Source organism: Vespa crabro, chromosome 5 (assembly GCF_910589235.1).
Source record: "Vespa crabro chromosome 5, iyVesCrab1.2, whole genome shotgun sequence".
NCBI lineage: Eukaryota > Metazoa > Arthropoda > Insecta > Hymenoptera > Vespidae > Vespa > Vespa crabro.
This window is the reverse complement of record NC_060959.1, coordinates 11,374,807-11,395,867: the sequence shown is the minus strand read 5'-3', so window position 1 is coordinate 11,395,867 and position 21,061 is coordinate 11,374,807. Positions and strand designations below refer to the sequence as shown.

Here is a 21,061-nt window from a genome sequence, read left to right as displayed (position 1 = left end):
GTGGAATCGATAAAATGCTTCGGAGAAGTTCCTCGAGAGTTACTCGATATTTCTTCTTCTTTCTTTATTTTTGTTTCTTTTTTTCTTTTCTTTTTCTTTTATATAGAACGTCCCACTTTTTTCATCATTTTCTTTATATTCCTGGTATCTCTCTTTACAAGTGAAATAAATTTTAGTAACACAGAAATTTTTCGAAGAAACTTTAAAACCATTCGATATGTACTATCTTCCTTTCAAATCTCTTTGTATAACCCTCGGGTATAAGGAGGGTTCACCGGGGAACTAAATTCGATCCCGTTTCCTTTCGAAAACGAGAAGAGCGAGCGAGCGAGCGAGAGAGAGAGAGAGAGAGAGAGAGAGAGAGAGAGAGAGAGCAGAGAAAAGAAAGAGAAAAGAGAAATGAAGGCATCGAGAGGGAGCCGGTGGCCCGATCGTTTTCGTTGGAACGAAAGAACGGAGGGCGGCATGGCCAAGCCGGCGTCTCGTGGTATAATACCGTTGCCTCGCCGAATACGTATCCAACCTCGAAGATTGGCCTCGGGATAGAAATTACAGCTCGGAGGCTGCTATCGAGCCAGTGGTATCGCTTTAATTCGATAACCTGTTTCCTTTTTATACGTCGATTCTCTGCCCTCTCGAAGAAGAGCAGCAACAGCAACAGAACGAAGCAACGAGCGTCTCCTTGCTGCTTCGTTTTTTTTGTAGTCGAGTCCTCGTCTCGTACATACTCGTCCATATATGTAATAGGTACGTGCGAGTACCTGGATATATACCTGGTGGCCGCCGGTACCAGTAAGTGACCAGGTCGGTGGGCCCGTGGCCGTGAAAGTTCTGTTTCACTTATATGTTCACGGGCCAACAGAGCCAGCCACGTCGTCGTATCTCTATAAGACAAGTTCGATATGCGTTCGTCTTGTCGTTTCTCGATCTACCAAACCTCGGTCGTAATAAACGACGAACGCAGTTAGAGAAACAGGGAGAGAGAAATTCGTTCAAGTTAGTCAACGTCCTGTCATCGTCCATGGAAAGGGAGAAATTTTCGAAAGCGATGACGAGTGTCTTTAGTTTCGCGAGAGTTTGTTCCGACACGAGATCGAGAAAGTTTTTCTTCCACCCTTCGTTCCATCGTTCTTTCCGCTATACGATTAATACTTGAATAGTTTACAAATTGGAAATCGATTTTCGTTAAGATCGATTCTAGATTTTTTTATTGATATCGTAATATATACATTCACTCTTCTTTAAATATTTTCGAATAGCCTTCGACCTCGGAAAAGTAAACGTCGAGCGCCTTTAAAAAGAGGGTGCGGTTAAAAGTATGTCGTCGAGGGTCAAGGCCTGATTTCTATCGATCAAGCCAGTAAATATCAAAGACGGAAATAAATAAAGAATAGGTGGGATTGTGTTACTTCGTTTCTATCGGAAAACCATTCTGTTTCTACAAGAGTAACAGAGAAAATGAAAGCGAATGAGAAAGAAAGCTTCTTTCTTCTCCCTCTTTACGTTTTCTTAAAAGAGGACGAGAAAAGGTAGGGTAAAGAAGATAGTTCGAGTCGATAAAAGTTTTCGAGTTAAAATGTTATTTCGAATAAATCAATCGGAAAATAGCCTTGGTATGTACTATGGACGTAAATGAAATGAAATCAAATGGAATTTAAAACGTCCTACTCTTATTTAAGTTTTTCGTCGTTGCAAAATATCTCTCCGCCCCTCCCCCCTCTTCTCCTTCTATAGTCTCAGGCGCAATCGAAAAAAATTTTCGAGAGACCTCTAACGTGCCAGCGAGCAAATTTAGTCATGTAAATAAATAAACAAAAACGGTCGCGTTCGTTTAATTGTAAAGAACGTTTTATTTATACTCGAAAGATTTACGTTACGGCCAGTGTAGACGTACGCATTCGTACACAAGCTACGAGAGGAGAAACGACAGCCGAGATAAGATACGATTCTTTCCATCTACTCTTTGTAAAAACGTGTATCATTATCTCTCTTTCTCTCCCATTCGTCTGAGATTAGAATATTTTCCTTTCGACCTTCGAAACGTGGACTGGTACTCCATGTTCTTAAACTTTGACAAAACTTTAAAACTTTCCAAATCTTTCACAAATAATCGATAAATATTTATTAATAATTAATTCAATGAAAATTTATAAACCACAAATCATATTGCTCGTATAAAAATATATATATAGGAGTTTTTTTTTTTAGAAAGCGACACCGAAGAACCACGAAATGTTAGATCAGCAAAGAGCATAGAGAACCGTCTGGTAAATCGACTTAATAATATTCGATCAATAATCGAAAGAAGGTCAAGTCTCTCTCTCTCTCTCTCTCTCTCTCTCTCTCTCTCTCTCTCTCTCTCTCCTTTGCGACGAGAAGATATAAACTTGCGCCTTACAAAGAGAGAAGATCCTTCGCATCTCAAGTCGAATTTAAAATATCATCTTATTTCATAAAAATACAAAATTCATCGACCTTTGGAGCATCGATCTAACAGAGAAAGAATCTGAAAGAAAAAGAAAAAAAAAGAAAATATAGAGAGAAAAGAAAAACGAGGAGAAGAAAGTTATTTACACTCGTAGTCATTCAAAAGTCACTGAAATCAACATTAATTCCTATGTGTACAAGCTTATGCGAACTAAAAAGCTCCTCTCGAGTTCCATTCTTACTCGTCATTTTTCTCTCGTTTTCTAAGAGGAAAGTCGCGCTTGAGCACGATCGAACCTTTTTCCCTTCTCCCTTTTCTCCATCTCGTAGAGGCGCATCGACGATCCATCCGTCCTCCGCTTGCATCCCGTATTGTCTCTCAGGATCCTTGCAACCCTTCTTCGGCAACTGCCACTCCTCTCTTTCTCGTTTTCTCTTTTTATCCATACTCCTCCGTCACCAACGCCAACGGACCCATTGTTGACCGATCCATAGTGAGCGAGAGAGGGACAGAGAGAGACGAGTTGGTAGGAGTGGAATAGAAAAGAATCATTACGAGTTAAGTACCTAGTCATCGAGCTATTGCTTCACGAGGAAGTTACGGGAAAATGTACGTCGATATATAGGATAGGAGGCTCTAAAAATCTAGATTCGAGACGAGTTTTCTTCTCCACACTTTTTCCTCTTATACGTTCGTACTTTGTACGAGTACTTCCTTTGGAAATGGAAAAGTGGGTTTATCCCCTCTATTTGGATTTCTAGGTGAAGTCCTTTCCAGGAAAGTTTACAAAATAATTTCAGGCTGTAGATATATCTCGAAAAAAGTTGCGATTGTTATATTGAAAATAAGAACGGCGAGACACACGGATAATAAATGTCTATTTCGTGGAAAGATCGAAACGATGATCCATTTTGTAAGATTCTTAGAAATTGTTCAATGGTCATGAAGAGAAACCTGTGTTCTTTCGATCAAACCTCGAATAATGAGAATCGATCGATCGATCGATCCATCCTCTAATACGTTTCTCATTTCGTTGTAAGGAGGTTGCGAGTTTTTAGCTGGGTTAGATTCGCCAAGAAGGTTTTCTTTTTTTTCTCTTTTGATCGACGATCAAGAACTAATTTGGTATTCGTGAAAACGCCGAGACGAGACTAGAGAAAATCATTGTATATAAGTAGCTAGCTGAGCGGACACGTTTGCGTAGGTCCATGGTAAAAGGTGGCTGGTTCATTGGTTCTTCACAACCGGCTGCTATTACTCGTTCGAGGATGTAGCTGCGCATCGAAACTTTTACCAGCTTTCAGGGAAACGAGTAATTGCTTAGCGAGAGAGCGAGTGCAAATCGATTTCGACTCTTTTTATTTCCATCCTCTTGCATTTTTCGCGGTCAATATGCAATACACCAGCATATCCGGCCAAGAAACCATCGTTTGTAAATATATAAGAAATAGTCGTTGTTCTTGGAATGAATTTGTTGCGACGCCTATGAGCTTTACCAAATTAGTAAGCTCGTTCTGAACGAACCTAAAGAGAAAAAAGGAAAAAGAATGTGAAAAATGTCTGGACGATAAGAAAACGATTCGTCTTTTCGACAATCATTATTCGATCGAGAGACTCGATAACTTTGAATACGAACGAGTACGTTCACATTGGAACAGTAATTAATTAATAATGTGGCTTGCGATCAACAGTGGTTAAGTCACACGCGTTCCTCGTGACGATGGTGCGCTCGCTCATAAGACAATTGACAAGTGGCCTAGATTCGAAAAATGACGATACTCTATGACGCCTCTTTTATTACTCCTTCCAACGATTACTCGTCGTTATTCGACGAGTATGTAAGCACCTTCTCTTTCTCGAACAATGATTACATATTTTTTTATTGTATATCTATAAAATTATTAATGTCTCCCTATAATACACCTGTTTCTATTTCTATACCCGCGCGATTCGAGCTGGTGTAACAGAGATATACTTTTAAATTCTGTACCTTAATGAAGTTGTGCCAGGCAATTATATAAACTCCGAGGTAGCCGTGTTGAAACGAATATCGCTCTACTTCATTAATAATCTATCTTTTCTTTTAATAGTTAGCTCTTCGCGAATGACGAAACTTTGAACCAATTTTCGCGCCTTTTCTCGTCTAAGTTATCTAAAATGACAAAACTTGATATAGGATATATAAGATCGAGAGAATAGGTACATTATATCTCCAGGAAGCGAAAAGCGATCTCAGAATTATCTGCTTATCGTGGTCGTGACTGTTGAGACACTTGTCGTCGAGTTCTATGCGGCTGACTTAATTCCCTTCTAACTGACACCCATAGCGTTATAACGACTATCCTCACTGATTGAACGATTAGACTCAAGAATGTATTTGCAATTTTCTTTGATTTCCGTTCGAGGAATCGAAGAAACGATTTCAATGTTTCGAGCGTTGGCGTTTACGATGATAATTATTTTTCTTCTTCTTCTTCTTCTTTTTTACATATTACTTACTTTAAACCGACAAAAAGTGGACGTTAAGTTTTATAAATTATCTTCGATTATTATCGAGAACTCAATCGTACATTTGAGTATAGAAAGCGATTAAAAAATTCTCACAAGATCTATAAAACATTTCGACGAATCGAAGGAAAAGAAAAAAAAAGAAAAGAAAAAAAATAGGAAAGAAAAAAGAGTTTAAATACCCTTTCGCCCGTGAGAAATTGCAACCTCGATCACGAGGAAAGAAGGAGGACCGATAAAAAGTGTGTAGGTAACCGGGCCGAGGGAAGGGGACGAGGAAGTTGCCGAGTGAGAAGGGCGAAGGAGCGTCAGCAGCTGCTGTCCTAAGCCTATTCTTTGTGTGCTCCTGCAAGTTGGCAGGTGTCAGAACGAGATACATCTGCTAAGCTGCACGCATATCCTGCGACCGTGTTTTCGAGAGACCAAACAGGCTATTCCTACCTTATAAACTCGTCTCACACTTTCAGCGAGATTTCATGTACATGCGATGCAGAAGCAAAATCCGATCACCTGCTATCAGAAACTAACGCGTGCTGCCAGATGTCTCGATGGAGCAAGAAGAAAAAAAAAACAAAAAGAAAAATAAAAGAGAAACGAAATTGGGAGAAAAGATGCGAAATCCAAAAGAGATTAAGCTCTCTCTCTCTCTCTCTCTCTCTACCCTAGTCAAGAGAATAATGATAGGCTTCGAAGTTCGACCGTGGGTGTCTCGCTTTCCTTTTCTTATTCTTTCTCTTTCTTTCTCTATTCTCGTCGATTTATAGGCCAGTTCTTTTTCTTCTTCCTGTTTTCTTTCTTTTCTTCTTTATCCGACCATCTCTCTTCTTTGTCCAACGGCATCTGTCCAAACCTCTTCTCTCTCTAGTAGGCTCCAACCATGTGTCAGTTTCTCTTGAATTTTCCAGGTCGAAAATTTGAAAGTTCTCGATATCTTCTTTCTAGGGAGGATTTACCCTATTCTACTTTCAGCTTTTTCTCTAGAGAAATTTACCGAAGCACGTGTTTGGTTTAGGAGGAAGCGTGGGACGTCAAGGATTCCTAAGGATTTACTTCGATGAAACTCGACATGGTTTCGCTACCGAGCGAATTATTTCATAATTCTTTGTATCTTAACATACTTTAGGTATTTGAGATCGATCGTCTTGCGTTCACAGTTTTCTTTCTTTATCGCTTCGTCATATGAAATGACAAAAATCGTTTCGAAATCGTTGTGGTTGCGAATAAAACCTCTCTCTCTCTCTCTCTCTTTCTCTCTCTCTCTTTGTCCCTCCGAGTTTCGACAAAAAACGTATACGTTTCTAACTAGCGATTCGTGATCACGTAGCACACTTTACGTTTCTTGCAAACTTAACGGGAACAACCTTGCAGTTTGCACAGAAACGTCGCTCTGAATCACGTGCTCGGTTTGACCTAAAAAAGAAACATGACTACGCGCATACTTCATTATTTCTTCAATAATTAAGACACCGTTGGAAAACGGGGAAAGAGAAAGAGAACGATATATTTTTAATTAAGAAGTAATCGTGAGTTCGTACGAAGACAATGGCTCGTGAAAGTGATCTACAAGGTTCGTAGGGGCATGAACATCGATCGGAGATCATTAAGAGAGAGAGGAAGGGGTGAGCCCCCATGGCTTTCTTTCGTCGCTATTCTTTCACGACTCCATTGTCCCGGTGACTGTCCTAACGGAGCTTCTTTTAACGCTCCTTTTAATGGTTCATTCGAATCTTCGATTCGATCTCGTTGTGATATACTTGGCGTCTTTGTAGACTATCATCGTTTAAATATCTCGCGACAATCTCCTCCTTCTTTGTATATATATATATATATATAAGGAACGTTTGTGAAAACGGTTTCGCTCGTAAAAGACTTCAATGAAACCGATTTGCGATATATATATATATATATATATATATATATATATATGTGTGTGTGTGTGTGTGTGTGTGTACGTTTTGTAAACGTACGTTGACCTATACGATTTAACGGGACGGAGAAACGGCCGAACGATTTGACATTGACAATGTTGACGGTCGTAGAACGAACGACCGTCCCGGACATTGCCCTATGGTTTCCGGACACACCTGTGTTTTCGTTCCAAATTAAATCGCTAAACGGATAAATACGCTTGCAAAGATTTACTGTTTTCTATTCTTAATATTATCCGTATAATTTTTTTTTTATAATTTCTTTTCCTTTATATTTTATCGTTCGTTCATTCTCTTCTAAAAATAACGTATCCGTGTTCCGTTTTAATCGCTCGTAAAAGTGCAATATCATTTACAGAATAGAGATAAAGTTTTATTCATTCGTATAGTTGGTATACGCGGCCACGGTAGTATACAGCATTCTTCTCCTCGTGAAATCTCCAATAACGTCCATGAACCGTTGTCGTTCTTAACGGGCTTAAGGCGATCATTAATTAGTCGAACATTGTTTTGAAAATGCACCGACAGATCGCCCGTCACATGGCTCATTTGCATTCATTGTTTTCGCGTTATTTATCGCGTGAAAGTGTTTCCTTTCGATTCGACCTTTGGCCTGTGTGTTCCTATGGAGATCATATACGTTACTACTTCTGCTCGATATAGAAGAAAAATATAAAAGAAAAGGATGAAAGAAAAAAAAAAAAAAAAAAAAGGATTTGTATCGAAGAAGGGAAAACATTGTTATTGATAAGAATTAACGTCGAGAGTAGTAGTTCGCGATTGAAAGACTCCATAGTTGAAAGGTTAAAAAGCTTTCGGGCCTCGAGAAGAGAAGAGAAGAGCGAGCTTTAGAAATGACGCTGAGATACATCGGGGGGGGGATCAAAATTAACGAGTCCATATTTCATATGTTGCAGAGTCCCGGAACGCTGCACAAAGATGTCGACGGTGCTGGTACCAAGGTCAGTGGAAAGACGGTCGGAGGTGTCGGCACGGCAACCCTCACCACGCTCTCCTCCATTAATAATACATCCAACGCCACTCGAAATAAGAACAATCCGGTATCTCACGAGGTAAGAAACGAGACTAGAGAGAATTTTGTAAGAGCCAGAGGCGATTGTGTTCAAACCGATCGCGATACATCATCCTTGGACAAGAAAGCTGCCGGCCACGTACTCTGAATTCTGATAAGAGACTTTCGATAATTAACCGGTTCTCCATGTTAATTTATCACCGACGCAACGCTTATTCGCCTTCACGATGTATTGGAACGAGGTCGGACTATCCAGCTCCTTTTTTGTTGTTTTCTTTCTTTCTTTTTTTTTTTCTTTTTTTTTTCTTTTTTAGCTTTTATTTTTCATTTTTTTTTTTTCCTTTTTTTTTTCCAATCGTCTATGTATATTATATACATATTAATAAAAGACATACGCGTGTCAGTAGTTGCGTGTAAATGTTATCTAGCGCATGCACTCTCTCATACACGAACTCTACAAGTTCATAAGTTATTTCGTTTTATCATAATTTTAAAATGAATCTTTCCCTCGACAAAAGGATATTCACAAGTATATAATCGTTGTTAAAGGAATCGCGCTTTTTTAATCTATCCTTAGAAACGTTTCTTTCGTACCGCTGATGATTCATTGAGGAAGAAGGAAAGAAGGGAAGAAAAAAAAAAATGATGCCAAAAAAGAAGCAAGTTCGTCCTTCGAGCTTGTCCAGTCATAAATATCAGCGATATATATCCACGTATTTCTTTTCCCTGACAAATTCGTTCACCCGATAATTACTTCTTCCTCGGTGGTTACGACCTCGAGCACGCGGCTATGGTTTCTCCGTAGAAAAAAAGAGAGAAAGAAGAGGAAGAAGAAGAAGAAGAAGAGGAAGAGAAAGAAGGAGCTAGGATCGCGTGGAGTCACCACGTCATTATGATTTGTCTCTTTAATATCTTTCTCCCTCCCTCTTCTTTTCTCAAAGTTATTATGCGGCAGGGACGATCGAATTTCGTTATATGCTCGACCCGTGGTCGTTGCATAACAACTATACTCGAGCCTTTTTGCAACGTGCAATTTTCAGGCATCACCTGGTACGTGGAACACACACCAATCCACGTGAACCTCTCATACACGAACATATGTGGAAACGTGTACGTAAAGAAATATACAGAAGCTTGCCCACAACGGCATATTGCATTTACCTCTACGTATGTATTACGTGGGTAAATATTCATCCATCCCGTGTACCTCACAGTACCGGGCAACGTAGACAACCGACTTAGCTCGTACGTGCGGTTTATCGGACTTCTCCGAGCTAATTCATACGTGAATTTAGAAAGTTTCTTTGCGGGATTTGCACCTAATTGTTGCAGCTTGCGCAACAACGACCGTCCGTTCCGCGAAAGTCCTCTCTCGTGGTACTCGCTCGCGCTCGCTTTCTGCTCCTTTTGTTTCAAGTTCTCGATGCTTACTGTATATATATCGTACTACAATATAACGTAACAACAACAATAACAATGATATAGGAAATTCTCTTATAGCGTTACGTTACATGCAAATCGCGCGTTGATGCGGTATTACGAAAATTTTCTCTATCATTTCTGAATCGTGTCATCGTCATTTCGTAAAGCTTAGTCGAAATTGAGAGTGAAAAGTTTTTTTTTTTTTTTTTTTTTAAATAATGTGAGATACATTGATAAGAAATACAAGTGGCTAACAAATGGTCGTACGGTCGAACCTATTACATGATTTCAGGGGAAAGGCCAATCGTTCCGGTGGCAGCTATCTCGTTATCGTTATTGGCAAACCGACCGGTGTTTATTATCATTTATATACATACGTAGATAACGAAGGGGAAAAGAAGTGGGTCGATCGTCTGGCTTTTAATCGACATTTTATCTTTTAATTCTCAGATTTTTGGTCAAATCTTTCTTTCTTTTTTTTTCTTTTTTTCTTTCTCATTTATTAAAGATAAAATAAAATGCTAGATAAAATAGTTCTAATGTAAATGTATTCTACAATAACTATTAATTAGTTCTGTTCAATGATAATCGTTAGGATTCGCTCGATATATTCGCTCGCAAGATGAACGATATAAGGAAGAGAAGCTAGGTAGGTGTATCCAATGATTCGAATTAAAATGATGTTTCTAATCTAATCTTGAATACGTAAAATCTTTAGTAGGAAAAACGATCGAAATGAGATTATTTTATACGGAAACCGGATAAACTGACTATTTCCGTTGGTGGGACTTTTCGAGAAACCCGATCGTGACTCATAAATGCGATTTCTCTGACTCGAAGTCTCGTAGCTTTTCAAAGCAACGAAGATAAGGGAACGATGATCCACGAACGTTTCTGCGAGTTACTAATCGGAAAGTCGTCGTTGTCGCCGTCTCCTTGAAACGTCGGATCGATCGGACATACGATTCTCTTTTGTTCATTCCGTGATTCTTACTCGAGGAGATAGCAACAAGAAGTTTTGCTTACGTAAACTAACAATGATATTTGCGCCTTGCACGCTCCTCTCATTACGCGAGTATCCTGCTTCGTTTCTGGCCGCAAGAAACTCACGATCCAACGTGAATGTTTCGTTTTTTCTATTCTTTTTTTTTTTTTCAAATTTCTTATCCTTCAGTAAAACTATATGTGCACTTGTAGTAAATTCTATACTAGTAAGATCGAAGGTGACATTTTTTTGATTGTTAAACATTCGTTTCATGAATTTACACACACGTATTACATAGTATTAGAATCATACGTTTTAGAATGATACAATAAATTATAGGTAGTTTCTCGAATTGATGTATTTCGCATCGATATCGGCAAGTTTTCAGTTTACAAATTTTTCTTTCGTTTTTACTTTACGAACACTCGGCTTTCATCATCATCGGGACGATTGTTATCAAACGAGCCACGAGTTTATTAAACTTCCTTTCCGAATTCAATGTAAGTCGGTCGAAGACGATAAACGCTTGACCGATAATCGAGCTTGCTTACAATATTAAGCTTTATACCCTGACTAACGAGGAAAATTTTGCTTACCATTTCGAAATAATTGCTTGCTCGGTAAAAAGTGCAAAAGTTGCATCTCGCTCAACAACGTGTATTATATACAATTTAAAGAGTTTCCTCCTAATTCGTCGTATCTTTAATGCTCGTTATCACGGTCGATCGATCGAGCACGAGTAGATCGAGTTGCTCGTACGAAACTCGAGTTTCGTTCTTTATCTTTCGATCGAGTTACGATTGGAACTTTCACGATGTCGTCGCATCGTTAAAGGAAAATTCAATTATTTCCGTTCCTCATAAATATACTTTATCTTTTTTTTTTTTTTTTTTACGTAAAATATTAATTTCTCAAAAAAATACGATAAGAATATTGGAAATTTCTCTAGGCTATATCGTACGAATATCTTTATTTCAAGATAATTGTCGATCTCGAACGACATTTTATCGTATCGAGTGAAATAAAGAATTGAAAAATGAAATGTAAATAAGTCACAGAATATTTACGAAATGTCTGCGCGAGTATAGTCGATGCGACATTAATAAGAAAGAAAAAAAGAACACTTGATACGGAAGCTGTTGCGTCTTTTGATATCAACGTCACGAGAGAGACCACAGGAAGATTCGAAAAGAAGAAAGAAGCTGGTTAACACTCGCATTTGTGTCGCTGTTAATGCTGACACGACAACAGTCTGACACTGTAACTCGATCGCTTGACATTGTATCTCGCATTTCGCAATAATATAAATACTCTACCTGTGGGATGGGCCGACGTTAACGATCCTAGATGAAAGAAACATAATTCTCGTGCTGTTCCGCCTTGTGATAGCGCCTTCTAACTGTTAAAACGATCCTTTCGATTCAACGTTTCTTCTTCTTCTTCTTCTTATTATTATTATTATTTCTCTTCTTCACTGGTTTTTATTTTTATCATAAGAATAAAAAGACATCAGTATTTTTCTTTCGATCACGAGGCACGATCGATCACGTTGAAAGATAAGTTGAAATCGTTAGCGATTTACATACTTTTTATTTTTTTATTTCAACTTTTTTTCCTCCGAGATCTATGTCACGATCGATCGGAGATCAAAGAAGTATAACCGGGCATACAGAACGTATCCAAGCTTTCCTCAATAATTCCTTCAAAACGAAAGACACTAGTAAGAAGTAACTAGACGAGCGCTAGTTAGATTAACAAGAGCTTTCTAAGTTACTTATCTCTGATTGTGAATATCTACCCACCGCCAATAGAGTTTGAGCGTGCGAACGTAACACGGCGAGTTAAAATACACGCGATTAGTTATTGACGGGGTTCCCGTTCGTTCGATCTTCGAAGGCGAAACTCTTTGACGATCAAGAATATATACTGGCTGTTGATTTTTCCTTTTTTTTTTTTTTTTTCAAAGCTTTGTAATATAACCGTATGTGTGTGTGTGTGTGTGTACGGATGTATTATGATAGATATATGTAGGAAATATATAAACACAAACACGAGCATCCTTTTACCGTTATAACTCCATACGCACTTTGACTTTATGCGCTCGTGCATATGTGGGTCCCTGACTATGGCCATGCACTAATGGAGATATTCATTTCTTCTTTCGATTACAAGACTGCCGTTGTGAGACCGCCATTATATCTCTGTAGGTACATACGTCTAACTAGTAGAAAATACGTCTATGTGCTCCGCGTACTCTTTTTCTACTTAAGTGTGTCTCTCCCTCGCGTACCGACGCGCGCATTAACGAGCCCTCTTCTTTTCTCTTCTCTCCACTTCTATTCTCTCTTCTTTAACTCTCCGAGATTTGAGTTCTTTCGTTAACGAGCCAACTAAGGATAAGAAGCATAGTCGATAATTAAATATCGGATGTCAGAAACAAGCACAAATGCAATCGAGTAATTATCATTCTCCAATAGCTGGGCATTTGAATTAATTACAATTCTTTAGACTTCTATCGGTAAAAGCTTTTTTCAAATTTCCAAATGTTGCTATTTCTTTTATATTAAATGATAATAGCTATGTAATTTCATAACTCTTAAATTTCTTTCGAAACATCATAATCGATCTTTCATCGAATCTTAATGTTGTTTGTTTAATTTTAACAGATAGATTTATGAAGCTATCATTGATTTTCTTCAACGTTAGATATGAAATCTTTATTATAGGGAAAAAAGTTGCATGGCATTTAACCGAGATGAATTTCAATGAGAATATAACAGAGAGACGATGGAGTCGATTAGAGTCATCGTACGCGACGGGCTATCGATTACGTTCATTCGCATTAATTTCTTGCGTAACGTTAGAAAGTCGCAAAGTCGTAGGTTTGCAAGGTTCGTTTGATAATCTCGATTGTTTTCGGAGAGAATGAAAAGTACGATAAAACGATCGATAGTACGGCTATTTTCTTTCGTATCGATATCGAAACGTTATTAAGATCTCGCGTCTACTTCTACTCTCTGCTTATGAGACGCAATTACCCTTTTAGTAGTTTTACATATACATACGCACATATGTACGTGTACGTGTACGTACGTTGTTATGTGGCCGAGACGAGACAAGAGGACAATGAACCGTGGCGAGTTACGACCGGCTTAAAAAATAACCGGTTTCGCCTATCAATGAGTTCAAACGAGCGCGTTCGTTCATTTCGCGCGGGAGGAAAAACTCGCGTTTAGGGAATTTTTCAAAATTCTCGATAAGCAGGAAGGATATTCGAGAGAGAGAGAGAGAGAGAGAGAGAGAGAGAGAGAGAGAGAGAAAGGTTAACTACGTACTTCGGTTCTCCGATTAATTCCAAATGAAAGCAGGATGGATAAAGAAATATGAAATTGTAGTACAAAACGATTACTTTGAAAGGTTTCTTCGAACTTCCTCGACAAAGTACCCGTCTATTTCGATTTACTTCAAACTCCTTAGGAAATAGTCGAGTCAGCTTCCCTATCAAACTTCATAATTTCATCTGCCTCCTCGTGACAGTCCTTTTCCTTCGACCATCCTCCTTCCTCTTCTCTTTATAATATGAACCTAGTGTGGCATGCTCGCGTATTAATTTCGTTCCGAGGTAGGTATATCGTTAAAGAAAACGCCCCTGGGGTCATGCATATCCCGTTACCTTGGAAGGGATCAGAGGGTTAATGGAACCGTACCGATGATTCGTCGATGCTGATCGTACAGTTGGATAAGAACATCGCTATTAAAGCTTCCCTCTCGCTCTCACACATTTCTTTTCCTTCGCTTTTTTCTTTTTCTTACATAATGGGACTGTTGACGTTGGTTCGTATCGACGTTACTTCCTGTGGGCTGTGCGCGCGCAAGCTGCAACGCACCACGTGACTTCCGGTAGCACATACAAGCACGACGCCAAACAATATAGTATGCATTTCCATATTTCACTCGATGCATACGAAATTCCCGGCGATAAGCGTATGCACGCGTTTTTTTTTTTTCTTCTTTCTCTCCTTTCTCTCTCTCTCTCTCTCTCCCCCTCTCTTTTCTCTTCGTTTCGTTTCGTGCTTCTTTCAGAAGACGCGATCATTAATTCTTAACGCGTCTGGAATTTCAACCTTGTCGTAAGACGTCAATCGCGTCACAAAGGACGTCCACGACGTCCAATCGTTGCCTGGAGACTCCTTGTTAAAAGATGGAAGTACCTAAGGGCTAATAACTTATTCGTTCATTCGTATTTAATCGGAGAATACTTGCTAGTCCGTTTCGAGTAGTAAGAGGCTAATATCGGTCGGACGTCGAAACCAGTATATATATATATATATATATATATATACTATGTAGTTTCGTAAAAAGAGGGAGATATCGAAATACGTACGATCACCATTCTCCCTCATTCTCACGTTACCTCGAGTTAATCAATTTATCAAACATTCGCATTTACTCGACATAAAAGCTTAATCTCACTTACAAATGGACTTGCTCGATTTATTTATTTATTTATTATTTTTTTTTTTCTTTTTTTCTTTTCTTTTTCCAATGCGACGCGCGCTATACCGCATAATCGATACGAGCATTCCTCGTGATGTATCATTACGTTGGAATCATCACAATTAGCAAGAGAAAGAAAGAATCAACGATTGGATCTTAAACAATCGTTGCGACGCGTGCGTGCTTGGAAATTTAACGGGAGAGGGGAAAAGGAAAAAAAAAAAGAAAAAGAAATATCCAGCAACAATTTTTCATCGCATTCGATCGATGATCGATCTCGTATTAGCATCGCCGTTCACCTTAACGATCATTATAGTCGCGAGGAATACTTTTACGAGCGTTCCTTGAGCTCCGTAAAGTTCTCTTGCTATTTAAAGATATAGAAACGGTTGGTAGTAATGCGATTAAAATTCTCCGAGCGACTTGTTGACACTTCTAACTCGCTCCAGTCTTCTTCCAACGACCGATTTCATTAGCTTTTTCTCCGTTCGACTCTGATCGTTCGTTCGTTCGTTGGTTGGATCGATCGATCGATCGATCGACGCAAACGGAGACATTATTTTCTTGCGACCTCTCCCATTCATACTAGCCGTTTCTCTATAGAGAAAAAAAAAAGACAAAAAAAAAAAGAGAAGCCATAAACGTTTACGATACTTTCAAACGATTCACCTATCTCGAAGATGCTGTTGTCGTTGCATCGTTGCAAAATGACAGGACGATTAACGTTTTCCGGCTTCTGGAGTGAACGCCGTCGCCTCGTTACCGCGTGTCAAGGTAACAAATCAGTATGGATTTATAATCCTTCGTGAAAATCTATAAATCTTTTTCTTTCTCCTGCGCCACTTTTATAGAATTTAGATATTCCTCCCTCTGAGACATGAATTACTAGCTAATCGCACGTCAGGTCTACATATATTTTATTTTCGACCCACGTCAAATACATATTTTATCTCGATTCCGTCGATTTGGTCACTGAAATGAATAAATAAAACTATGTACGAATACATGCATATGTATTTACTTGTCCGAATGAGGAAGGCTAGTTTCGAAGGAGTCGACGGGAAAGAAAAAGGAACACTTAGGATGTCTTATCGAAGATCTCTTTTTTACTCTCCTATATATATATATATATATATATATATATATATATATATACACAGTATACATATATATATAGGAGAGTATAGGCTTTTGTCTATCTCGGAAAATCTTCTGGATGTGGTACAAGTCCTCCTCCTTAATCGTAGGCGGAGAACATCGATCTGTCCTCTGCCTGTCTCTCTCGAAAAATATAAGGTGAATCGATATGCAAGGAAGAAAGTTTCGTACTTGGTTTATGCATTTCTCTCTTTCTCTTTATTTCTTTCTCGAAAGATAGTAAAGAAATGTTTCGAAGCACGCGTACAGAAAACACGTGTACGACTTTTCCTTCGTGAGATCGCGCCTAGCATCCGGTTGTACATTCAGTGATGTCCATCCACGTTCAAAGTTGCCGTAAGAAAGGAAACGAAGAAATATGTTTTCCGTTATTCTTTCTCTACCATTGTGTCTCTCGCAGGAAAAATATGAAAAATGTATTCGATCGAAGGAGAAGAGAAATTATATGCATTATTTAAATAACTAAATATAATAACGTAATACAATAGGGACATTAATATTTTAGTGAATTATTTAATGGATTGACAGGTAAAGACTGTCACTGCGACGGATTATTATAGGAGGAATACGAAGGGATAATTAGTCACTCGGCTCGGACGAAGAATTGGAGGGTTGCTGCGAAGGATCATGGAAAGAGAAAGGGGGTAGGAGAGAGACGAATCTCTCGAAGCATTCGAATTCTCCCTCCTAAACGGAAATTGTGTTGGCGCGGCCTACGACGTGAACGACAAAGGCATCTCGGATGCCGGCGGTACGATTGAATTTCAATACGTAGAAGCTGTTTGGCAATGAAAGGTTTCTATGGGCTTGACGTTCGATTGTCTTTCCAGTTTTCCATTGTCCTCCCTATCGGACGAGCGTTGAAAAAAAAATTATAAAATAATACCGTCGTCGAGTTTACCATTAAAAAATTCTAGCAGCTGGTGGTGCTCTTTCCTATCTTTCCTATATGTCACTTGGAGCGAGCGTGCGTACGACTATATATAAAATGTTACGATAAGACAACTCTTATCTTATGAAAATGGGAGTAGTTTCGTCGTCCCTAGAATTTCTGACATTTAATCTTTCTTGTACGAAGTCGATTTTAATTTTTTCTTTATTTTTTTTTTTTTCCATAAATTCATACCAACCAATATTTTATATACGTGTATATATATATATATATATATATATATATATATATATATATATATATGGATATAAGATATAAACCTTGAGTAGTAGAGACGATAGGTATCGAGTATAAATCACATTTTGCTAGATCCACGATATTAATACGTTCCAAATAGCAACGTGTGTGAAAACGATGTAAACCGTTTCTTATCGAGAGCAAAGACTTCATTTGACAAAGTTACGAGATTCCAAGCACCCAACGCGAGTGCCTAGCACCTAGCACGAGCACCATAGGTGATTAAAACGGAGTACTTAACGTCTATCGGAATTTAGCAAAGAAATAGAGATAGAGAGAGAAATAGAAATAGAGTTCGAGACGCGGGGTCTCGTTCCAAGTACGCGTAATAAAGGTTTCATTGCCTTATTAAGGCTGCCCGAGTTGCTGCTCCAGCTAGGTAAGACGAAGAAAGATGGGAAACCGGAACTTTGAAACCAGTTTATTACTCTAAACTGTTGGTACGCACGAGGCTCGAATAAAAAGCGCTGAGCTAGTCGTATTTTCTATCAAATCTCTCTCTCTCTCTCTCTCTCCTCTTTCTCTATTTCTTTTTACGTGTTCGAGGTCAGGCTCTCGGAGAAGAAAAGAGAGAAGAAAGAAGATAAAAAATGGAAGAAGGGGAAGACACTGGGTCTTTCTCCTAGATACCTTTTGTCTGCGAGAAGTGGAAAAATGTCGTCTACGAGTTCTTGATCTTTCTCTCTCACTTTATTCGTCGAAGAAATCTTTCTCCCTGTCCGTTCACCGACGTTCTGGAATATAACATTAATCCATCGAATGTTAACCAACAATAAAACTTTCTTTCGAGCGGTAAAATATATCCCATTTATATTCATATATTAAACACGCGTATACACACGCATATATATATATATATATATATATATATATATATATATATGTGTGTGTTTGACAGTAATTCTTTTGCGAATTTCGCTTGGACATTTTTATCGCCGGAGAAGAAAGAAAAACAAAAACAGGGAAAGAGAGAGATAGAGAAAGTTGAAAAAATAAATAACAATAAAAGAATATATTTGATTCGTGTCGCTTCGTTACTTTTTACGACGACTTATTACTCGTGTCAGTTTCTTGCACGGGAAATTCGAAAATTTCTAATATCGAACGTTGCTCCCGTTTCTGTTTAATATTTCATCGTCGTATTCGAGTCGGTCGTGAACCGTTCGAGCGGGCCAAACCATTTCAGAATCTTGTCTGCGAATCGTCTGGTATGGCTAGTACTTTCCTCTCGCCTACCGTGCGACACCCATAAAAATTAAATTAACGGCTGGCCACGTGACTTTGTCGAACGGCCTTTCTTTTTTGAGAAGGATGAAAGAAGACCGCGATATGATCAACTTCATTAGCCACGAATAAAGAATGATCGGTGGAGATTAAAGAGGAGGATCAGAGAAATATTTTTTTCTTTTTCTTTCTTCTCGTCGAAAATAACGACGATTTCATCCGCGAGATATTTTAATTTTCTTGCTTAAAAATTTATGGGGAAAAGAAAAAAAAAAAAAACAAAGAAAAATCGCAGTAGAAATATCGCGCTGGATTACGAACATTCGTGTGTCATTTTTTAGATTCGGTCAATGTCAATAGATAGAAACTAGATCAAGTTCGGTAAGAGAGTGGCATCGATACACGACCGTCATCTTTTTGTGTGGGAAATGGCCATGTATCTCGAATCACCCTGTCTTCGAGGTCAGCGCGCGAGATATACGAAAAATCCAATTAATAAATCAGCAAAGTTGGATGCTGACGTTTTGCCAACTCGACACTTATATAGTTACGTGTAGGCAAGTTGAAAGAACACTTGTCCGAACGGTTCTTCGTTGGTCTTTATTAGCTCGATGCCAAATGAAATCTTTCAGCCGATGGCTATTTTAATGTTTGCGGAACAAAGCGGTGACGTTCGGTCATACAATCGATCCTTTCTTTCCATTTATTTACGGGATCTCATGATTTGGAGAAGAGAATGAAACCCAATGGAAATTGGATATACGTTGTTTATTCGTATATAATGAAATCGATTTATTTTGATTAAAATTATTCGAGAAAAATCCTAATGCCTCGCGATCAAAAGAAAACCTTCGAGAGAGGATGAAATATATATACACGAGGCCTTTTGAGAGTGGGACGTTCAAAGAAGACTAGCAGCAGCTTTACAATGACTAGTAGTTCCTTGAACGAAAATCGAAACAACGCTATCGTCTTACTCTTTTCACTTTAGAAAGATCAATTTACCGTGGCGATAAATCGAACGTAATAGAAACATCGTTTAGAATCCAGAGAAGGCTCGAAGTACTTTCAAAGAAGAAAATATTCTTCCCACGCGATTTTCATTCGTTCATTAATTAATTCAATCGGTTTACGATAGAACGAGAAAGATAATTAAATAACTCGACAATGATATACTATTGCAAAGATTTACGCTAATTGACTGAATAATTAATGATTTTATTAACGTTTCACACCTTTTTAAACGTTTCTAACAGAGGAAAATGAAAGGATCTTGCACGATCTTGTCGCTATTCAAGCGTTGAATTTAATCGTAGTTGTGCGTAGGGTGTCGCAGGTTAACGAGTTCCTGTTATCTACGTCAGGTGACGTTTTCTAACGTGCTTCCGAGGCAAAGACGACGCCCACGTGGTCATGTCTCATTTTTTTCAAAAGTATCGTACATGTGATATAACTCGCTGACACTTTGGAATCGATACTCATGCGTGTACCTACATACATACATACATACATATATTTATATATATATATATATATATATATACGCGCGGGCGTTGCATTAATCTAACGCTTTTCTAGCATTAGACGTACCAATAGGCCATTAGAAAGGACCACGCGTGGCTGCAACGCGGAGATGTCACAAGGTAAACCGCATATATACGTAACTCGAGTGCAAGGAATGATTGTATGTAACGCGTCGTATACGATTATTTCTAGGATCGATAAGCTCTATCGAGAAAACAGACGCTTGGATATATCGGACTTGTCACTTTTCTACGATATATCTATACTCGCTTGCTTTGGCAAGGGGTCTTCCATAAAAAAGAAAAAAAATAACGCAGCTGTTTGGTAATAATATTTCATATATTTTCTTTTTCTCATTTACCATACCCAACTTGGAAAATTGCGTGCGTAAGTGCTGTATTCGGTTTAAATGCGAATAGTTAAATATTTTCTAACTATTTTCTATCTATCTTAAGTAATAGGCATAAAAACTGTTAATATTAACTGTCGGAAGTGATAGTATTCGTATCGCGATAGACTTTCTTTTCAAATCAAATTGAAAATAATTCGTACGGGAAAATCGTTATGTCCGTAGTTTCTCGTTTCTTTTATTCATCGAACAGGCACTAGCCAAGCGGCGGGGTATCGTTAAATTAAGAAAGTAGTTAACGTAATAAGCGAAGATAAAAACATTGTAACGGCAGTTCCTCTTCTTTTCAGGAAAATTAGAAAAGAAATATACTTTTTCAAGAACAATTAGGGGTTGGCCCGTAGTTTCTTGGAAGAATCGCTGTTTTATTTCGACGTTTGGATGGTTATCCCGTGAAAAAGAGAAACTTTTGAACGTAGCGCGACACATGTACATGCATGTATCTCTACACTGTTTAGGGGAACATATAACATCGAGTACCTCGTTCCATGCTAGAATGCACGCGTCCGTCCTTGGAGAAAGAAGTACACGAGCGTTACAACCGTTTCCCATTCTTTCCATATTATTATTATTGTAACTATTCTTTCGTAAAACGATAAGTATACGTGTGTGTATATTGTACGTGTACGAGTACGAGATATCTAAGTAGAATTTGACACGCGATGAAAAAATAATTCCCGAACTAGGCTCCGAGCTCTCGTTTTCTTTTTTGTTCTTTTTTCTTTTTTTTTCTTTTTTCTTCTTTTTTTCTCATCG

At 38.4% G+C, this 21,061-nt stretch overlaps 1 protein-coding gene across 2 annotated transcripts in view; it reads left to right on the top strand.

Annotated features, from left to right (window-relative positions):
* The window catches only part of LOC124424490 (dual specificity tyrosine-phosphorylation-regulated kinase mbk-2-like), a 123,961-nt gene that overhangs the window by 90,257 nt on the left and 12,643 nt on the right, over positions 1-21,061 (top strand). For both annotated transcript variants that reach the window (XM_046963623.1, XM_046963622.1), the window contains one exon: positions 7,782-7,937. In XM_046963623.1, coding sequence (XP_046819579.1) covers positions 7,782-7,937 — 156 coding nt within the window. The remainder of the gene's footprint in view (positions 1-7,781; positions 7,938-21,061) is intronic.